General features: G+C 41.7%; 1 protein-coding gene across 1 annotated transcript in view; it reads right to left on the bottom strand.

Annotated features, from left to right (window-relative positions):
* Positions 1-20785, bottom strand: part of PLCH1 (phospholipase C eta 1) — a 237608-nt gene that overhangs the window by 190110 nt on the left and 26713 nt on the right. Inside the window, exon 2 of the mRNA XM_082626141.1 lies at positions 20310-20428. Within this exon, the coding sequence (XP_082482267.1) occupies positions 20310-20388 (79 nt within the window). The 5' untranslated portion in view covers positions 20389-20428. The remainder of the gene's footprint in view (positions 1-20309; positions 20429-20785) is intronic.

The raw sequence follows: 20785 nt of genomic DNA, 5'->3' as shown, positions 1-20785 counted from the left end.
TACAGCACTTGAAATGGTTTTGATAGAGACTTGAGAAATGTGAAAATTCAACTGACACTTGGGTTTCATGAACTCATACCCAGATATAAATAAAGGTAGCCGGACTTTATAAATCAGCATCAACTGTTTGGATATCTACCATCAGTTCTGATCAGTGTTAATTATAACATTAACAGAAGGTGAATTAACCAGAGATAGGTAGGCACGTGGGAATCGCTAATGGTTGTTGACAGTGACATATATTAAAGCAAGTATCTACCCTGAGGGCTAATGCTTTAATTAAATTCTCAAGATTGAAGTAGTTACATATTCAACCTCCCCCATAGCACTCAGGAGGCACTTGTACCTTGAACAGAGAAGCCCCTTAAACTTCTCCCCTGGGAGGAGGAGCTGGACAGCTTGACTGTAAAAGTCCAGAAGAAACCCTAAGTGCTTGTACTCTCCAGCTAAAGGAGGACTGTTTTCTTATACAATAACCATGCTTGTGCGTATCTGATATTTTTTAATACATTTATTTTTTATTTATATTTTTGGCTGTGTTGGGTCTTCATTGCTGCGCACGGACTTTCTCTAGTTGCGGCGAGCAGGGGCTGTTATTCGTTGCGGCACCCAGGCTTTTCATTGCGGTGGCTTCTCTTGTTGCGGAGCACGGGCTCTAGGCACACGGCCTTCAATAGTTGTGGCACTTGGGCTCAGTAGTTGTGGCTCGCGGGCTCTAGAGCACAGGCTCAGTAGTTGTGGTGCATGGGCTTAGTTGCTCCACGGCATGTGGGATCTTCCCGGACCAGGGCTCGAACCTGTGTCTCCTGCATTGGCAGGCGGATTCTTAGCCACTGCGCAACCAGGGAAGTCCCCATATCTGATATTTTAATAGAGGAAATTTTTCCATGCTTTAACCTGACATCCCTGGGTCTAATAAAAGGTAAATGATATTATGTGCCAGGCCTTGCTTGGCTTACAGCCAGTTAAAGAAGGATTACAATATGTTCATTCAAATGGGAGGCACATGTGGTCATCATAACACAACCCCCTTATTTGGTGATACTGAACCCCTGAACACTATATATACAGACTGATCCCATGAGGAATGCAAACATAAAGATAACTATGAGGAGAGAGGAGTGGGGAAAAGGAGATTCTAGATTAAGAAACAACCTCCTTCTATACAAAGCTCTTCTGAGTACAAACAGTTGAGAGCAACTCAGGTGCCCAGAATACAGAGTCAGTAGCCACGAAAGTTCAGGCACAGGAGACAGAAGCCACACTTCTGTAAAGTCTCTCACAGGCCAGCCCAAGCCAAGGCCTGGCTAAGGAGGGGCCAGACCCCAAGGCTCCTTCAGCATAGCAATCTGGCTTCAGGGCTGTTGACCTTTGCGCAGCTGACCAGAGACTCTCCAGAGAATAGGAAGCTGGTCTCCAGGAGAAATGGGTGGACATTAACCCCCCTGAAGGACAGAAAAAGAGATACACTCCTCTGAAAATCTAATCCTGTAATGGCTGAGGAGGACATTTTCATAACACAACATGACCTTTAGGGAAGGGATGACCTTAAATGACCTAGGCAGAGAGACATCACCCCTCTTTCTGGAAGAAAACCAAAGTAAGAGATGGTACTGACTCCTCTGATAACAATTTTCATTATGTCACAGCACACAGAACTATCACAACAGTCTAAACTCCTAATGTAGATTACTCTACAGAAATGAAAAATCGACTCCTTTGTCTCCTTCTTGATGAAATAGAAAGTGAATGTTCTCCCAACTTCAGCAGCGCATTTTTCACACATATTAATATTTTGTGGTCTCTCTTCCCCAAGTCAAACAACTTCACTTCTTCAGCCTTTCTCCTTATTTTCCTCAACAATGATCTTGATTTATTCTTTTTATGCCTAATAGCCATCCCAACAGGTAAGATGGGACACAGCAAACAGAGCACCATAATGTAAGCTCCCTGAGAGCAGGAATGGTGACTTCCTTGTTCACTGATGTATCCCTGGGCCTAGAATGGATCAGGCCTTAGTGACACCAAGAAGGTCTGAGCAGGAAGACCCAACCAAACACAGGAACTCAGATTCCAAACAGTTCTCCAGTTCTCAGACAGACACTGGGTATAAAGCAGGACCTGGGCCCCAAATGATGACAGAGGGACTCCAAAAGCTAGGAGCATGAAGGAAACCAGTTGCTGGAATTGTGATATACAGTAAGGGCGAATGAGGGAGTGACCACAGGCAGCCTTTTTCTACAAATATAGGAGAAGATTAATATAGAAACTACTCATAGGCAGTTCCTTTGAGACAAAAATTACTGATTTATTAAAGTTTCCCAAATGGTTTTCTAGTTAACACTTTACCCCAGGAATTTAGGATGAAAGAGAGCCAGCCTGTGGTATCAAAAAGAAGGTAGAATTCCTAAGGAGAAAAACAGAAAGGACAGGTCAAGTCCAAATCCGGAAATAATTAAACACAGTGCAGGGAGAGTTGCAGGCATGGAATAATAATTGGAAGCGATGTGACAGCTACTGGATATGGGATCAAAAAGACCTGAGGTCAAATCTGGGTTCCACCAGGTAGCTCAGCAATCTGAGCCAAGTTATTTTAAGTCCCTCGAAGCCTCAGTTTCCTCATCTCCAACAGTACCTACAATAACATATGCAAAAGCTCCTAGCCCAGTACAGAAAGACTCTAATCAGGACCAGTTACATAATCTGCAAGTTCAGTGTGAAATGGAAATATGGGGCTTTCCCCCAAAAATAAAGAGTTTTAATGACAGCAACAGCAGAGCATTAAACTAAGCACAGAGTCCTTCTAAGGTACAGATCACACACAAGTGAAGCTGGCCCTCACCCTAAGAACCTGGTAGGTTGTGTGATGCTGTAACATTTTCTCCATGTTGGTTACTCTCCTTCTCCCTTCTCTGTTTCCCTATAGATATCGGTTGAAAAAAAGTTCTTTCAAAAATAAAGGATCTTAGGGCTTCCCTGGTGGCACAGTGGTTGAGAGTCCGCCTGCCGATGCAGGGGACATGGGTTCATGCCCCGGTCCGGGAAGATCCCACATGCCGCGCAGCGGCTGGGCCCGTGAGCCATGGCCGCTGAGCCTGCGCATCCAGAGCCTGTGCTCCACAACGGGAGAGGCCACAGTGAGAGACCTGCATACCGCAAAACAAATAAATAAATAAATAAAGGACCTTAAAAAGAAATTAAACAGACTTATCGATGTTGAATTACTTAGGTTAATAACTGTACCCTGCTTATGTAAGAGAATATCCCTATTGTTAGGAAATTCACAATGAGGTATTTGGGGCAAAGAGCTATGAGGTAGGCAACTTATTCTCAAATTATTCAGAAAAAATAAGTGTGTGTGTGTGGAAAGAGAAGGTGTGCAAGCATACAGTGATAAAGCAAATGGGGTAAAATTCAACAATAAATAAATCTGGGTAAAGGATATATGGAGGTTCTTTGTTGCATATTCTTGCAACTTTTCTATGAAGATAAAATTGTTTCCAAAGAAAAAGCTAATGTAACATAAAGGTCCCATGTGAGCTCTGGGGGAGAAGAGGGAAGAAGAGGGTAAGAGCAAAGAGAGGCAAGATTGAAAGCTCTGTTTAGATAGGGGCCATTTATTCTTTGTTAACTGCTAAATCCGCAGCACAGAACCTAGGTCAATAAATATTTAAGGCAGGAAGGAGAAAAGGGCAACATCCCATGGAGAATAAGGGCTCAGGGCAAGGACAAATGATTGATGGTTACACCAGCCCTTGGGAATCAGTGAGCTGCCTCTGTTTAGAATGAGACCAAGGAATCTCAACCAGAGGCACATGGTGTGACATGGTGTATACTGCACACTGCACTACCAGGGCCTTGGTTCTCACCGCTTACTAAGAGTTCGGTTAGACCCAGCTTGGGCCCACCATTTAACCTTCCCAGGCTGCAGGGTCCTCACTGATGAAATGTGGAAGGTTACTAACTCATTCACCAAGTACTTACCGGATGTCTCCCATAGGCCAGGCCCTCAAGTCATGTTCCCTGTTCTCTAGAGCTTTCATTCTAGACGGGATCTCACAACTGACTGCATTAAATAATTTCTTGATGTCTCTTCCAGCTCTGAAAATTCTATGCAAAAATTATGGGGCTTTTTTTTTTTTTTTTTTTTTTTGCGGTACGTAGGCCTCTCACTGTTGTGACCTCTCCCGTTGTGGAGCACAGGCTCCGGACGCGCAGGCTCAGCGGCCATGGCTCACGGGCCCAGTCGCTCCGCGGCATGTGGGATCTTCCCGGACCGGGGCACGAACCTGTGTCCCCCACATCGGCAGGCAGACTCTCAACCATTGCGCCACCAGAGAAGCCCTATGGGGCTTTTTACTTCAAAAATAAGAATGAATATTATAGTTTAACCACTCTCTAAAGTACTCATAATAAATGCATACTCTCTTAAACGTGAAAATATACTCAGATGCCCTATGTTCATAACTTAAAAGAAGTCTGTATACACAGGCAGGGAAATGCCTAAGAGCATATATAATTAAGCCTTCTGCAAATGATCAAGTTGATTTTAGTTGCCAAAATTCTCGTTCCTTGAAAAGTTATATAAATAGCAAGAATTTCAAAAATCTAACAGAGCTCTGTAGATAGAAAAAACATTATAAAGAGAGAAATACATTTTTAAAAGCAATAAATTTATCAATGAGAAAAACAACTTTGTAGTGTAGATTAATGATTAGTATTAAAATTACAGCATCAAAAGTTTTAATTTTCTGCTTCATCAGTCCTCCTCATTCACAATCAACTAGCACAAAAGTGGTTACAAAGGCTAATTGTGTTAAAGACTTTGGAGAAAAGAGGAAAGAATTGCTCCTTCATGAATACTAAAGATGATAAAATAGGAAACCAATAACATTTTATCACTTTATATAAATTAATCTAATTTAGAAATAATTTAGTACTATGATTTATGCAGAACTTGTTATCTAGCCAAGAAAAATTTTTATATTACCAGTATCAGAAAACATGGTACCTACGCTTGCCAGATGTTAAACATCTGCACTGCTTTATACAATTTAGGAGAAATGGTAAGGGTAGAGGATCAAAAAATATAATTATGAGATTCAAAGAGATCAAAGTAAGAGGCATATGAGAATATTATTTCCCAGATGGGTTCTCAGGAGCTAAAATAGGAGTACACATCTATGAAAGATGGTTGCAATCACAGGCTGCAAGTTGAGATAACTGAAACTGAGTATTTGTCCTTGAAAAACAACCATTCTCCTGACACTAACATAATTCACAAAGATCTGGACACTCTTACTAGTTCTTGGTAGATGCAAAGAGGGACCACTAAAGAGTTAACTTCCACAACTAAAGGCTATTCATCTGTGGTTTTACAAAGCAGCAGCTTTCAACGTTTTATTACTAGAAATGAAAAATGTTCTAAATGTCCTTTGGATTCATGGAGTCAACACTTTACCAGATAGTAAATTACCAGATAGTGAAATCATTACTTGATCTAAATGCTACATGGATTATATGACTTTATTTGTAAAGTTCAGCACCTGGTTCCCCATAGAGAGTTAATAATCATTTATTAGCCATGAAGACAAAAAAAGTCAGTTGGATGCCACCAGGTGAGGAGAGTCTTGCCTCACAGAGCCCTGCTGCCCTCAGTGATGGAGAAACCAGGGTAGGCTCAGTACACCCCCTCCTCCAGCAGCTCTGCAATGAATACTTCACACTCACCTGGCCAACACACAGAGGCTTTAAAATGCTTTCATGTAAAATTGCTTTTATGTCACAATAGTCCAATGCGATAAAGATGTAACCATTTCCAATAATCAGAAAATGCAGAGATTTGTGAGATTGATCCCACAGAAAATCCACTTACCATTTCATAATATTTAGCTCATATCATAAAGGCCAGCTGAGTTGGCATGGCAGAATGTCGGCTTTTAGAATTAACCCTGCAGCTAGCTGGTTGAATATGAATATGCTTTCTCATCTATAAAAGGAGTGGTTTTAGTCAAAGGTTTATAATGTTCCAAAGGGGCAAGTAACAGATTGCTTTGAAATATGATGAAAGCTAAGGACTTTGTTCATAGGAGGGGGATGAACAAATGTATATGCATATATACACAGAGTGTTTGGAATGATATTTTCAGAGATTTCACAGCTTCCTGAAGCCTAGCTAGAGGTTCTGTTCAGAATTCCCCAATCAGATGGCTTCTCAAGTCCTTTCTAGTTCTGCTATGCCATGCACACTGCAGACCAGGGTGTTGCTTACATCCTTAACTATATACACAAGTTTCCATCCTCTAAATGTGTTGGTTTGTGGGAGTTATTCTCTTCCCTCTAACCCCATTCCTCTTCCACCAGTTCCTTGAAGAATAAGGACTAATCCCTCACTTATGAGGACTCACACCCAAGCCCAGTGGGTCTCTCAGAGCAGCACTGCCAACACTTCACTGTACACTCATCACCTGGAGATCTGGGGAAAAGGCAGATTCCAATTCAGCAGGTCCCAGGTGGGGCTGTGAGTCTGCATTTCTAACAAGCTCCCAGGGACCACTCCAGCAGATACCAGCTCTCAGCCCCTACCCCAGTTCCCTAAGCTCCCTTCTCATCCTGAGGACAGCTCACCATGGTGTTTCTGTGGAGTTCTCTAGTGACCTCTAAAAGGTCTGAAGTTCTTTTAAAACATTCAAATCCGGGCTTCCCTGGTGGCGCAGTGGTTGAGAGTCCGCCTGCCGATGCAGGGGACACGGGTTCGTGCCCCGGTCCGGGAAGAACCCACATGCCGCAGAGCGGCTGGGCCCGTGAGCCATGGCTGCTGAGCCTGCATGTCCAGAGCCTGTGCTCTGCAAGGGGAGAGGCCACAACAGTGAGAGGCCCACGTACCGCAAAAAAAAAAAAAAAAAAAAAAAAAAAATTCGAATCCATCCTACCCATCCCCAAATCCAAACTGCTTTAAAAGAAAAAACTTCGTGTAATACATCATTGTGTCACAATAGTGGAAAAACTCTGGATTTTAGAGTATGACAAACCTGGGTTTGAACACCATACGTGGTTTTTGGCAAAATGTTTACCTCTCTGAGTTTCATCCCTAAAACTGTCCTGATGAAAGACTTAAAAGAGATAACGCTGGATGCAAACTATTATATATAGGATGGATAAACAACAAGGTCCTATTGTATAGCACAGGGAACTATATTCAATATCCTGTGATAAACCATAATGGAAAAGAATATGAAAAAGAATATATATATTTATAACTGAGTCACTTTGCTGTACAGCAGAAATTAACACAACATTGTAAATCTTCAATAAAATTTTTTTAAAAGGGATAATGCTAGTAAAGCAACCAGCATCACCAGGCCTAATGATAACCTTGATTCAGCATCAGCCCTAACATTTCCTGATGGTGCCCCAAGAATACTGGAATACAGAATCCACCGATTCCTCCTGACAAGGTCTAACTTAGTTATCTTAACATTGACCCCAAATTCCTCTTTGTGTTCCCCATATGACTCCAATGTGCAAAGAAGGAACTATCAGGCAAAACAAGAGTGATCTAAGAAGACAAGATTTTTCCTTCACAACTCTGAACTTCTAGGAATAACACAGGGACACTGAGAATCAGTCTTCTCACATGTGAAGTGATGAAGGCAGAACATATGTCTACAGGGGCTGACAAAGTTTGCCTTAGTTTTCCAGGGTAGATAGACAAACACAATTCTAATAATACTCAAGATTAATCTGATGTACTCCAAATGATGGTACTGTTCTCCCAATTCCTGTGTTTCATATTTATTTCTGCATCCATCCTTTAAATTATCCTGTTGTGAACTGTACAGATTAATCAAAACAAAACACTTGGGCTTCCCAGGTGGCGCAGTGGTTGAGAGTCCGCCCGCAGATGCAGGGGACACGGGTCCGTGTCCTGGTCAGGGAAGATCCCACATGCCGTGGAGCGGCTGGGCCTGTGAGACATGGCCGCTGAGCCTGCGCGTCTGGAGCCTGTGCTCCGCAATGGGAGAGGCCACAAGAGTGAGAGGCCCGTGTACCACAAACAAACAAACAAACAAACAAAACACTTAATACATTCTGCTTCCTGTTGTTAAGAATCTTCCCAAAGTATTTCAGGAGGCCATGGATAACCCTGTGAGGTCAGTTAAGCCTAAAAGATATATATTTGTATCATGCAACAAATATATCAGCTGTAATGTTAAGACAAGTCATACTTAAAGGGCACTAAGAAAGCATGATATTAAAAGGAATATGAAATAAATCTGTTGGAAGAAAATGACCATATGAAGGTGAGCATATCACTTGCCCCTCCCACTCCTCTGCATAAAATCAAGAGTTTCATACATCACTTTTGCTCAAACTAGCAAATAATTACATACTGTTCTAAATCAGTAAATTAATTTGATTTAGTTTACTGATTAGATCAATATTTTAGTAAGTCAACAATTTTAGCCCAGTGATTCTCACCGCTCACAGTGCATCAAAATCACCTGAAGTTAAACAGAAAGACACAGATATAAGGAATAAAAGGATGAACACACAGGCACCCACCCCCACCCGCCTAGAGATGATTTAAGTAGGATCGGGTAGAACCCAACCACCAGTATTTTTTAAGCACCCCAGCAGATGCTAATGTATAACTAGAGTTAAGAATCACTACTTAGGACTTCCCTGGTGGTGCAGTGGTTAAGAATCCTCCTGCCAGTGCAGGGGACACGGGTCCAATCCCTGGTCTGGGAAGATCCCACGTGCCGCGGAGCAACTAAACCCGTGCACCACAACTAGTGAGCCCGGGGGACACAACTACTGAAGCGGGCATGCCTAGAACCCGAGCTCCGAAACAAGAGAAGTCACCGCAATGAGAAGTCCGCGCACCACAATGAAGAGTAGCCCCCGATCATAGCAACTAAAGAAAACCCACGCGCAGCAACGAAGACCCAATGCAGCCTAAATAAATTAATTAATTATTTTAAAAATAAAGAATCACTACTTAGTCTTTGGGGTTTTTTTGTTTTTTTTTTTTTGCGGTACGCGGGCCTCTCACTCTTGTGGCCTCTCCCGTTGCGGAGCACAGGCTCCGGACGCGCAGGCTCAGTGGCCATGCTCACGGGCCCAGCCGCTCCGCGGCATGTGGGATCTTCCCGGACTAGGGCACGAACCCGTGTTCCCTGCTTCGGCAGGCAGACTCTCAACCACTGCCCCACCAGGGAAGCCCAGTCTTTGGTTTTTAAATCACTTTAAGAAAGTACAGACTTAAAACACATACTGAGATTATAGATTATTTCTTCCTATTTCTTTAGTCTTTTCTATACTCTCCAACTTTTCAATGGTGAACTTGTATTGCTATCAGAAAAAAATTAAGTGAAAAAAAAGTTATAGAAAACCAGCATCCATACAATGCCAAGCATAAATGACTCCTACATTTTCTGCTTCTATGTTCAAACACATACTTGCATCCATATTCTTATGAGATGTCCCCCCTTCCCATGCCTTTAAGATTCAGTATAAAATAGTCTATCATCACAGAAAAATAACCATTATCAAATTCATGAATTCTATAGTTCCGCTGAGAGAATATGTATTTGCCACCTTAAGTCTCGACTATTCAACACACCAGAATCTAATTGGTTGCCCACTGGAATTACCTGCAGAGTTCTAAAAATTCCCCCAGGCCCTAGCCATAACCCAGACCAATTAATCAGAACCTCTGGGCTGGGACCCACACAACAGTTTTTTCAATACCCCCAGGTGATTCCAACATGCAACCAAGGCTGGGAACCACTGGCTAAAAGAGTTAATTAATACAAGCCTCTAGAGATAAGCCTCTGCTGAAAGGTATTGAAATTCTGACACTGGTATAATTTCAAAAAATGGTCATTTGTGGATATGTATTGATATTCAATTTCAAGTTGCCAAGGAATAAAATAGAACGCTAAACAATAAATGTGTGCACTGTTCTCCCTTTTAATTGGGAATAAGTCACCACCTTCTACATTTAAATACAAGAAGTTCTGAGATCACTGTTATATGTCAGTCACATATGCTGACCAAGAAAGGAATACTGACAAGAGAAAATTGGACAAAAAATGTTTTCACAGATTCTACATTTATTCTACCCAAGTAGGTATTATTCTTGGGGTAACTTTGTTACCTAGAAGTCAGAAATGTACTCTCCTGTTGCTTGAGATTTTTAGATGAAAGGCTTAGATGCTCACCATTTTTCTTGTTTATAAATCTGAAATAAAAGTGCATCTTCTTAACTTTTAAAGAAGCTGTTTGATTATTCTCTTCATGCACCCCCAGGCCTCCTTTCCTCCTCTCTTACTGAGAAAGCTGGTGCTTTTGTTTTGGTGCAGGTCTATTCTGCTCTCTGGGGTAAGAATTACCCTACAGATGACAACTCACTTCTGTGCCTGAAGATTTTCAGACTCAAGCAGCAGAGAATTTTAATAGTATGCAAAATACTGCAATTAAACATCTTTTATTAACAGGGTTATTTTAACAGGCAAAACCTCCATTTTCAGAGTTGAATAAAATAAACCCATGTATAACCAACATGGAAATTCTGGAAAGTATTATTTATTTATTTATTTTTGCGATACGCGGGCCTCTCACTGTTGTGCCCTCTTCCGTTGTGGAGCACAGGCTCCAGACGCGCAGGCTCAGCGGCCACGGCTCACAGGCCCAGCCGCTCCGCGGCACGTGGGATCTTCCTGGACCAGGGCACGAACCTGTGTCCCCTGCATCGGCAGGCGGACTCTCAACCACTGCGCCACCAGGGAAGCCCTGGAAAGTATTATTAAATGAATTCAAAAAGTCTAAGAAATTCTTTTAAAGAAATGGGTTTGTCCTTTTCCACTTTGAGGCATTATACATTTGTAATCATCTTTTCTAAAGCACACTAGGATTCTCAGCAAAGTGGGCTTTCCCTTCTCAATCTCAGGAAGCAATGGTTTAGGTGTATTCTTTTGTTCTCCAAGGCAAAAGCATGAGTGAAGGGAAGAAGAGGGTCTGCAGCCAAGGAACTGATGCATTCCACAGCACAAAGATGAAAGGCCAAGAGGCACATGAAAAGATGCTCAACGTCACTGATTATCAGAGAAATGCAATACAATGAGGTGTCACCTCACACCAGTCAGAATGGCCAAAGTCAAAAATCCTACAAACAATAAATGCTGGAGAGGGTGTGGAGAAAAGGGAAACCTCTTGCACTGTTGGTGGGAATGTAAATTGGTACAGCCACTATGGAGAACGGTATGGAGGTCCCTTAAAAAACTAAAAATAGAGCTACCATATGATCCAGCAATCCCACTCCTGGGCAAATATCCAGAGAAAAGCATAATTTGAAAAGATACATGTACCCCAATATTCACTGCAGCACTATTTACAATAGCCAGGGCATGGAAGCAACCTAAATGTCTATCAATAGAGGAATGGATAAAGAAGATGTGGTATATAGAGAGAATGGAATATTACTCAGCCATAGAAAAGAATGAAATAATGTAATTTGCAGCAATGGATGGACCTAGAGATTATCGTTCTAAGTGAAGGAATTCAGACAGAGAAAGACAAATATCATGATATAGTTTATATGTGGAATCTAAAAACATGGTACAAATGAACCTATTTACAAAACAGAAATAGAGTCACAGATGTAGAAAACAAACTTATGGTTATCAAGGTTGGGGGGAGGGATAAATTGGGAGATTGGGATTGATATATATACACTACTATATATTAAATAGAAAATCAACAAGGGCTTACTGTATAGCACAGGGAACTCTACTCAATATTGTGTAATGACCTATATGGGAAAAGAATCTGAAAAAGAGTGGATATATGTATATGTATAACTGATTCACTTTGCTGTACAGCAGAAACTAACACAACATTGTAAATCAACTATACTCCAATAAAAATTAATTTAAGAAAAAAAGATTAAAGGCCAAACTTGAGAGTGCAAAAATAATGAAACAGTAGGTGGTTCTTATCTCCACTGTAATTAAGATGAGCATATGCAATGCACTCTACTATGTACTGGAGATACGAGTGAGAACAGTCTCTGCTCCCCTGGAACTTAGAAGTACAAGGAAGACAAAAATTAAACTGGTTATCACAAAATTAATTGTTTTATTACAACAGTGATAATGCAATGAGGCAGCAATGCAGGGTGATAGGAGAGCATAAAAAGGGAACTGACCCAGTCTGGGAAGTCAGTGTAAGCTTCTCTGCAGAGGAGACCCTTATTCTGGGGTCTGAAGGATGGGGTAGCAGCCAGCTAAGCAAAGAAGGGGTAAGTTTTGTGGGCAAGGAACGGGAAGGTCAGTGTAGCTGTGGTGCAAAGAGGGAGGGGAAGCAAGAGATAAGGCTGGCAAGGCAGCCTGGTACCGGTGCGGAAGAGGGAATTCTGCTCCAGACATGCTGAGTCTGAGGACCTGCAGGCATCAGTGGAGCTGTCAGGTAGGAGGATGGACAACTGGGTATGGTGCTAAGCCAGGAATACACTGTTGGGAGCTATCGGCACATAGATGGGAGTTGAAGCTGCTGGAATGGGTGAAAAACACACTAGGTTATGGGCTTTAAATTTTTTAAAAATCTGACTATCCCTTTGAAACCAACAGTTTGCATCTGTAACAACCCCAAACATACCTGCTGAAAGGAATGAGCCCTAAAAATATATAAACTATCACAGGTCCACTGGGATGACTTATCATTTACACAGTGTAAAGGACCAAACTGGAATTTTTAATCTTTGTTTTGATAGATGGGAGAAAAGAGGGTTTTGTGATTACAAATACAATCACTAATAATTATTACTGTGGTCCAAGAAAAAAATGTGGATCTTTTGTATAACTAAATTAAATAATTATGCTGCTCTGGAAGAACCCTGAATCTACCCGTGGAAAGACATTTCATCCTCCCATCAATCTCTGTGCATACATTAGGCACAGAGTAGAAAAGACAACTGGGAAAATGAGAGAGCAGAGGAAAATTAATTATAATTATGAAAATACAGCTTAAAGAACAAAGGCTTAAATTTGTAACACAGGTCTAAGGGGACATAATTCTCTTAAGTAACCACTTAAAACGTGAGAAGTCTGCAAATCTGAAGGAAACATTGACTGTTTATTAGATATATTTCTTCTAACTTAGTAACCAGAACATTGGTATTCCCAAGCATAAAGGAATAAAATAATCAAGGGCCCTTCTGCTTGACTGGACTCCCAATGGCCATAGGTTTGAGAGAATTTGAGAGTCTATCAGGAAAGGCCAGCCAAAGGCATCACTTAACACAACAGTCTTGTTTCAAACAACGACTAAAGCTAAAGCTTCAAAGACTGACCACTGTTAACTTCTCATCCATCTGGGCTTCCCAGGTATCCAGATCTTCAATTTGCCATTTTGCTACGCATTCCACCGGGATCTTTTTATGCCCTCCATCATTACAGAATGTGAATGACCTCAACACGGAAAGCATGACAAGAGAGAACACAGTGGGCTCTCTTTTGTCAGCAAAATCCCATCAAATTAGATTCCCGATGGGGAAAAGAGGCCGAGACATCTCACCATGGATTTTTATAAATCTAGATCGTTGCTTGGCTCTAATCAATCCAGCTACACAACCTTGCAAGAAGCAAGCACAATAAAGAACACTAGTACCTTTGGGGAAAGGAAGTCTCTCTAATCCAAAATGTTCAGGGACAAGGACCAGCCTGGAGCGGCTCTAGAGAGGTCCAAGGAGAACTGGCAGGGGTAAAGAGGGTAGGATTCCATCCATTCAAAATCACATGACCTGAGTCCCTCTTATGTGTACAGTCTAGGTACCTGGATTGGCACAAACAGTACTCTGAGGATTAAAATCGGAGCGCCCCTCATTCCCAGAGACAAGCAGGGGAAGAGCTACAAAAGAATAATTCAGAGGCTTCCTAAGTCTTGTGGGAGTAGCCCCCATAACAGCGTGAGAAGAAACAGAGAGATTGAGATCAGTAGGTCTGGGAGGAGGACAGGAGCAACTTCATAACCAGCCCATCCTCCACAGCCTGCAGCAGCCTGCAGAACTCCATGTGCAGAAACATGGAGATGAGAGAAAAGGCAGGGACCAGGCAGTTGCCCAAGAGTCCTCAGGGCAAGGGCAGCCAGGCTTCAGCCAGAGGGAATAAGAAATGGACAATGGGGGGCTTCCCTGGTGGCGCAGTGGTTGAGAGCCCGCCTGCCGATGCAGGGGACACGGGTTCGTGCCCCGGTCTGGGAAGATCCCACATGCCGGGGAGCGGCTGGGCCCGTGAGCCATGGCCGCTGAGCCTGTGCGTCCGGAGCCTGTGCTCTGCAACGGGAGGGGCCACAACAGTGAGAGGCCCGCGTACGGAAGAAGAAAAAAAAAAAAAAAAAGGAAATGGACAATAGGTGGGGCTGAAGGGAGTCAGCGGGTCCTCTCTGCAGAGTCCTTGGTGACAGAGTGGGGTCAGGGTGAAACCAAACATCCACAGAAGATGGAACAGGAGAGAGAGTCTTGATCATCTCACTGCCACTAACATACAAACTGGCCGGGATGCAGCTCAAAGACCTTTGCTTTCCCCCATCTCTCTTCCTTGTACCAAAATCTGAGGATCTAGGCCTTGAATTCCTCTTCAAGGAGAAGAACTATAGCAGAGCCAAATGAACGCCCCCCCCCCTCCCCGACTTCCCAACTCCTGACAGACAGGTCAGGCCCACGCTGCAGGTAAGGGAGAAGATGGGATTTAGATGAGTTTGAGATTAACCTTTTACACTGGATTAGACCCTCAGTAACCAAAAGTAGCCAGAAAGTAATAGAATCTGCCCAAGATGTTGCAAAGAGTATTTTTTAAAGTAGTAATTGGTGAAAAATAAAACAATTTTGTTTATATGCTACACTAAGTTGAGAACGTTCAATAAACCAGTTTGGTCATCATGGAGAAAGACCAAGAAAAGAAAGAAAAAAAACGGAAATGAACTTTGGATTTTGATATAAATAGCATTTCACTGAGACTTTCCTTGACAATTTTCTCTGTCTCCAAGGGATGAAGGAAGAACACATGTTCCCAGAAAGTTATAGAATAAGATTGTTTCATACTAGCTCACGTTAAAGTTTGTGTTCTAACTAGATATAAGTATCTACGTTTGTAAGGCCTAAATGGCTGGCTCTAATTTGTCTCGGGCAAGGGAAGAAGTACATGAATCAATGTGGTCAGTTAATTCACTGCAAATTCCCCAGCTGGCCTCTGTTTAAAAGTGGCCTGAGGAGGGGAAGTGGAGAAACAAGAATTTCTTGAAATTTTACCACTTAGGAAGACGTTTAGAGGTCATTTGTCCTAAATTGAAGCATTTTGCTGACATGGAAACTTAGTCCCAAAGGAACAACTCATCCAAAGCAACCCAGAGGGAGGGTGGCCCCTGCAAGATGCCACACCTGGGACAGGCCTTGCTCCCTTTGCTGAGCCTGCACTGCCTCTGGCATGTTCGCGAGATGCCCCTGAACATCACAGACCTGAAAGTATACTTGCCCTCTGTGCTTTCTGCCTGGTGGCTGTGGAGGGGGGAGGGAGAGACTTGAGTGTGGGGCTAAAGAGGAATCTTCTGGGCAAGGCTGCTTCCAGAATTAGTTCTATTATATCATTTAAAATGACTCAAGTACATTCTCTCCCTTTAAGGCCTATCTTTTTTTTTTTTTTTTATACTTTCTCTCAACTGTCTCTGAAATTTTTTCCATGCAGTGTTCCTCTAAGAGATAATACTTTTGATCTTAATGATGTTCACAATATCTTGACTATCATTGCATTAGTAGGAATTCTCTGTACGCTGGTATTTTTCTGGACCTAGAAGAGGATGTATATAGTCATTGGCTGGAAAAGCTAGGCTTTGACTCAGTAAAGAAATGACACTCTGATAAAAAATCTAGTAATGCCCCAAACCGCTAAAGCAGGCAGGCTGCCAAAGTCATACCTTGCTAATAAACTGGCCTAAATGAATGAGAACTGAAATTCATGCATAAATTCCTTCTCCTTTCATATTTACCAGGCCAGATCTGGCATTCTTCTTTTTTACAATGAGGATGGAATTCCAGTGAGAACTTCTCCACTCTTCTTCTTTGAGTATAATGACGTTTGTCCTGAAAGCTTGTCAGTCCTAGCTACTGGTCTCTCCATGTTTGGGAGGGACTCAAGAACAACCCTACACACGACACACACACACGCACGCACATACACACCTAAAGGGAAATGCAGCTTTTTGCCAGTGCAAATGTAACTACAAAGTTTACAATCAAACAAGAATCTTACTCCTCTTCATTGCCATCTTGTCAGCCCTCTCTTCCCATGTTCTGGCCTGTAGGACACTGCCGTTCACCACACATCCTGTTTGACTACACAGAGACCACAACGTTGCTGCTAGAAGGGAACTTTGGAATCTGGAAAAACCCTCATTTTAGGAATAGGGAAACTGAGGGTCACCTAGGTGACAAAGGCTACACAAGTGAGTCATAAAAATGGAGCTAGAACTAGTCTCTGGGATCCAATTCAAGCCTACTTTCCTTTACAAACTGGCAGTCCAGTTTCTGCACTACATCACCAATTAGGCCTCTGGCCAGGAAGGGGAGGCTGGCTAAAAACTAATTATTTAATAAACTAAATTAATTAGTTTGATTAGAAGTTTGTTGCGAGGCAAAGTCAAAGTACATATAAGGCACTTTTTAAAAAGACATACTACATAAATATTTACTACCAGAACTATCCTTAATTTTATCCCTAGATAGTAAGAGACACTCGTAATTCAATTCAAAACCTTTCTAGTCTAGATTTGCCTTGGTCATTCAGAAACATTCATATAACAACATGAGAGCAACAGAAATAAATTTCAATATAGTAAGTAGGGGTGATACCATATAACTTACAGGAAAGCAGCATCACAATTTTTTCCAACCTCACAATTTTTCCAACATCACAATTATAACTAGCAATGCATGAAAACAAAAATTAAGTTACCTCCAAGTAGGAAATCAAATGTTTGAAAAAAGCTTATGTGCATTAGAAATTGGATATATATAAATTGTAAATACACTGATAACAGGTTTAAGAATATGTGTCCCAGGTCAGAAAAAAAATGCTGCAATTCACAACAGCCAAGAGAAAGAGCTGAGGGTACAGGTAATTTTCAAATAAAAATAATTCATGAAAATATAAGCCATTAAAGCAAGGTTCATACTACACAAATTATTCTTTGCCCAAGTTTTTTCTCTATATCAAACATGTTCAAACAAAAGCCAACTAGAGAAAACCTCTGGCAATTGCCTTCTTGGATAGGCTCAAAATCCCTTTGGATTCAAGATTCCCTAAAAATCTGGGCAAAGGCCAGACAAGTGGGAAATACAAAAACAGCTCATCATAATACCTACCAGGGGTCCTCTCCTCACTGACACAGAATTAAGTTAATTCAACCAGCTCATTTCTGTTGCCTAGTACCCACCGTTTCCTACCTTTTCCAGGTATTCCATTCCTACATCAGGATTGTTGCGAAGATGAGAGGAGATAAAAGACCGGATAGAAACAGACAATTAGTGTTACTCTTTGGGTTGTGAGATTGTGGGTAATTTTCTACATTGTTTCCAATGAGAACCTACCTCCTCTATACTCAGAAAGGGAGGCTATGAATGTGCTTTATGAACTGTGAAATAGTACACAAACATTACATTTTTATTTTTACTTTTAATGACCCCCTACTGCCCACCTAGTCCTCATTTTAAGGTGGTTCCTTTCTCCTGGGAATACTGCCTAAGTCTGGCTAGCACAATTTGCACATCTGAGTCTGCATATTCTAAAAGTCTATTATCTTGCAGAGGAAATGGTTCTTTTCTGTTTATAATGGAAGGGGTTTTGTTTCTTTTTGTTTGGCTTGATTTGGTTATGTAAGGAGAGTTACCAGCAGACCAGGAGAAGCCCCTCTAAAAGAAATCTGACCTTTCTAACTCAACATGTCCTGTCCCCTATCTTTTCTCATAAATGTTCAGAAATCATCTACAAAGATGTTATCACTAGTGCTCCCTTGGCTTAAAATATACCAAGACTCCTCACAATCCTCCATAAAGTTAAATAAATTCCTGTCTTCACAGACATTACTTTTCTGCAGAAGTAAATACAGTGGAAGAGCAGAGGCATCATTCTTTCCTGAATTACATATCCTTTGGCATAGAGATCCAAAATGATATTTTAACTATCAAAAATACTTAAAGCTACTGCTTTATTATAAACGAACAGAATCATAATTCTAACTGGCTTTAGTCCTTTTAATCTTGGGAAGATTTGATTTCTCTAAATCTTCTCAAATGAGCAATTCTTCAACGTAAGTAACCAATTCATATTTTAAGTATTCTACTGCCCTCTTGTGAATCTCATGTTCAGAGACAAGATAGCTCACGAAATCATACAGCAACTGTAATTCTCAGAAATACTTCAGTGGAATCTCAGGGACTAGAACTAGGAAGAATCTAAAAAATCATCGAGACCAGCACACTCATTTCACCGAGGAGAAAACTGAGATCCTGAAGGATTATATAACGTGGTCAAGATCAGACATGGCTAGTTAATAGCAGAGCGAATACTGTTGAATAGAACTTAAACTTCTCAGAGTGTTAATTTTTCTATTAAAATGGAGTTGCAGCCTGGAAAAAAATAGTGGGGTTTTGGAGTTAAGCAGATATGAGTTTGATTTTAGATCACCACTTCAACAACCTCCCCAAACCTCTGTTTCCCCATCCATAAAATGGGATGAATAATAACTATCGCAAAGGTGTTGAAAGGATTCAATAGGATCATGTTCCTCAAGCCCTCAGCAAAACTATCAGCAATACAGTAATTCACTAAGTGGTAACACAGCTGTAACAATACATAGGAAATTGTTTTTAAGTTGTTATAGGCTTTGAGATCCCTGGACAAAGGTATTCTAAAATAATGAATGAATAAAATCTGAACTTTTTCAAAATTGGCACAAAACTTGGAAAAAATAAAGCTAATTTTTCTAACTCCTGTGTTTCTTTATCATATTTATTCTTTTTTTTTTTAATACAAGTAAATTTGTAACAGAAAGCACCACACAGCAAACACTGTGTGAGAGATGAAGCAACGAACAGGGTCCTTAGATGAGGTTCACATTAAAACAAAGCAGAACTCAGTGCCAGCGTGTTAAGTCACCATACCTTAGTCTCCTTTGCTAAGAGTCTGTCGCCACTGCAATGCCAAGAGAGCCAGCCTGGAAGGGTAGAGGCTAGAATTTTAGATCTGACCTTGTTAATAACTGGCTATGCCAACTTGGGCTGGTCATTTCATCTCTGCTTCCCTTTCTTGACCTGTAAATGAAGGCATCCTCTACAGAGTAAAGTCCGATAGTGAGGTGGCATAATGAACGTGAAAAAACATTGTAAAATGTGCTTTAACAAAGTAAGTAGGGTTAAGTTTGTTATTTTAAACTTAATCTAAAGCAAAAAAAAAAAAAAAACAGTAAGTCTGTACTAAATTGGGGAAGAAAAACCAAACTTAGAAAGTTGAAGGCAGCTTAGATCAAGGATTCTGTTCAGCAGCACTCCACTTCTCATGAAATCTCTCTCTTCCCTCTACAATTCCACCAGCTCTTAATGGAGATTACTCCAAAAAATTCTACCAACACATGAATCTCTGACTCTTAAGTAAATTTCACTCAAGGGCATCCTGATATCAGGATTGACAGAGCTTATCCCTGGCTGTATATCACAAAACAAATATGCCAGCAGGGTAAAGGCAATTCATCTTAGTTTGCCATGAAAATGACTAATGTTGATTATTCTCTGATTTACAGCTGCAGTCATCCACCCTGATAGTTATGGTTAAGTGCCCTCACCTGCTTTGTTTTTATATGGAGCCTAATAGAAGGCACACACCATGCTGGTTATAAGCCCTGATTGATGATCCACCGATGTTAACCGAGCACTACCTATGGGTCTAGCTCCCCCAATTTCAAACATCGGAAAGGGATATTACTGGAGTTGACAGTGTAGAAGAGGAAAGGCACTGACATAAACTAACCTGAGAGGCAGAAAGTAAAGATGCTGTTATGGTTGCTGAGGGGCGGCACACAGCTTGCAACTCTGCAGAATGAGTCCAGTGGGGATTCTTGGGTAATTTTTCATCAACATGTTAACTCAGGCTCTTGGTTCAACCCAACAATCATACCACATATGCATCCAGAGTGCTGGAATAAAAGTGCTCTCAGAAACAAAAGATCCGCCTACAGGAGTAGAAAAGGCAACTCACCGTGAAACAGACTGTTGTCCACCAGAAAATGCCTGCGGTACTGCACACAGTTCCTTTTCTCCAAGTTCCAGTAACTCATTGTCAGAAGATTTCTGGCACAGCATCAAAACCAAATTGCTCTGTCAAGGGAAACGAAAGGAGACAAAAATGAAGAAAGCGGGGCTTCCCTGGTGGCGCAGTGGTTGAGAGTCCGCCTGCCGATTCAGGGGATACGGGTTCGTACCCCGGTCCGTGAGGATCCCACATGCCGCGGAGCGGCTGGGCCTGTGAGCCACGGCCGCTGAGCCTGCGCGTCCGGAGCCTGTGCTCCACAACGGGAGAGGCCACAACAGTGAGAGGCCTGCGTACCGCAAAAAAAAAAAAAAAAAAAAAAAAAAAAAAATGAAGAAGGCGGAAGCCACACGCTCACGCTGGCCTCCTAACGCCGCCGTTAGTCCCCGGGCCTTAGCGGGCGGCATGCAGGCCTCACACCTTCT

The sequence above is a fragment of the Mesoplodon mirus genome (assembly GCF_964341445.2).
Source record: "Mesoplodon mirus genome assembly, chromosome: 6".
Classification (NCBI taxonomy): domain Eukaryota; kingdom Metazoa; phylum Chordata; class Mammalia; order Artiodactyla; family Ziphiidae; genus Mesoplodon; species Mesoplodon mirus.
This window is presented reverse-complemented; position numbering and strand designations above follow the sequence as displayed.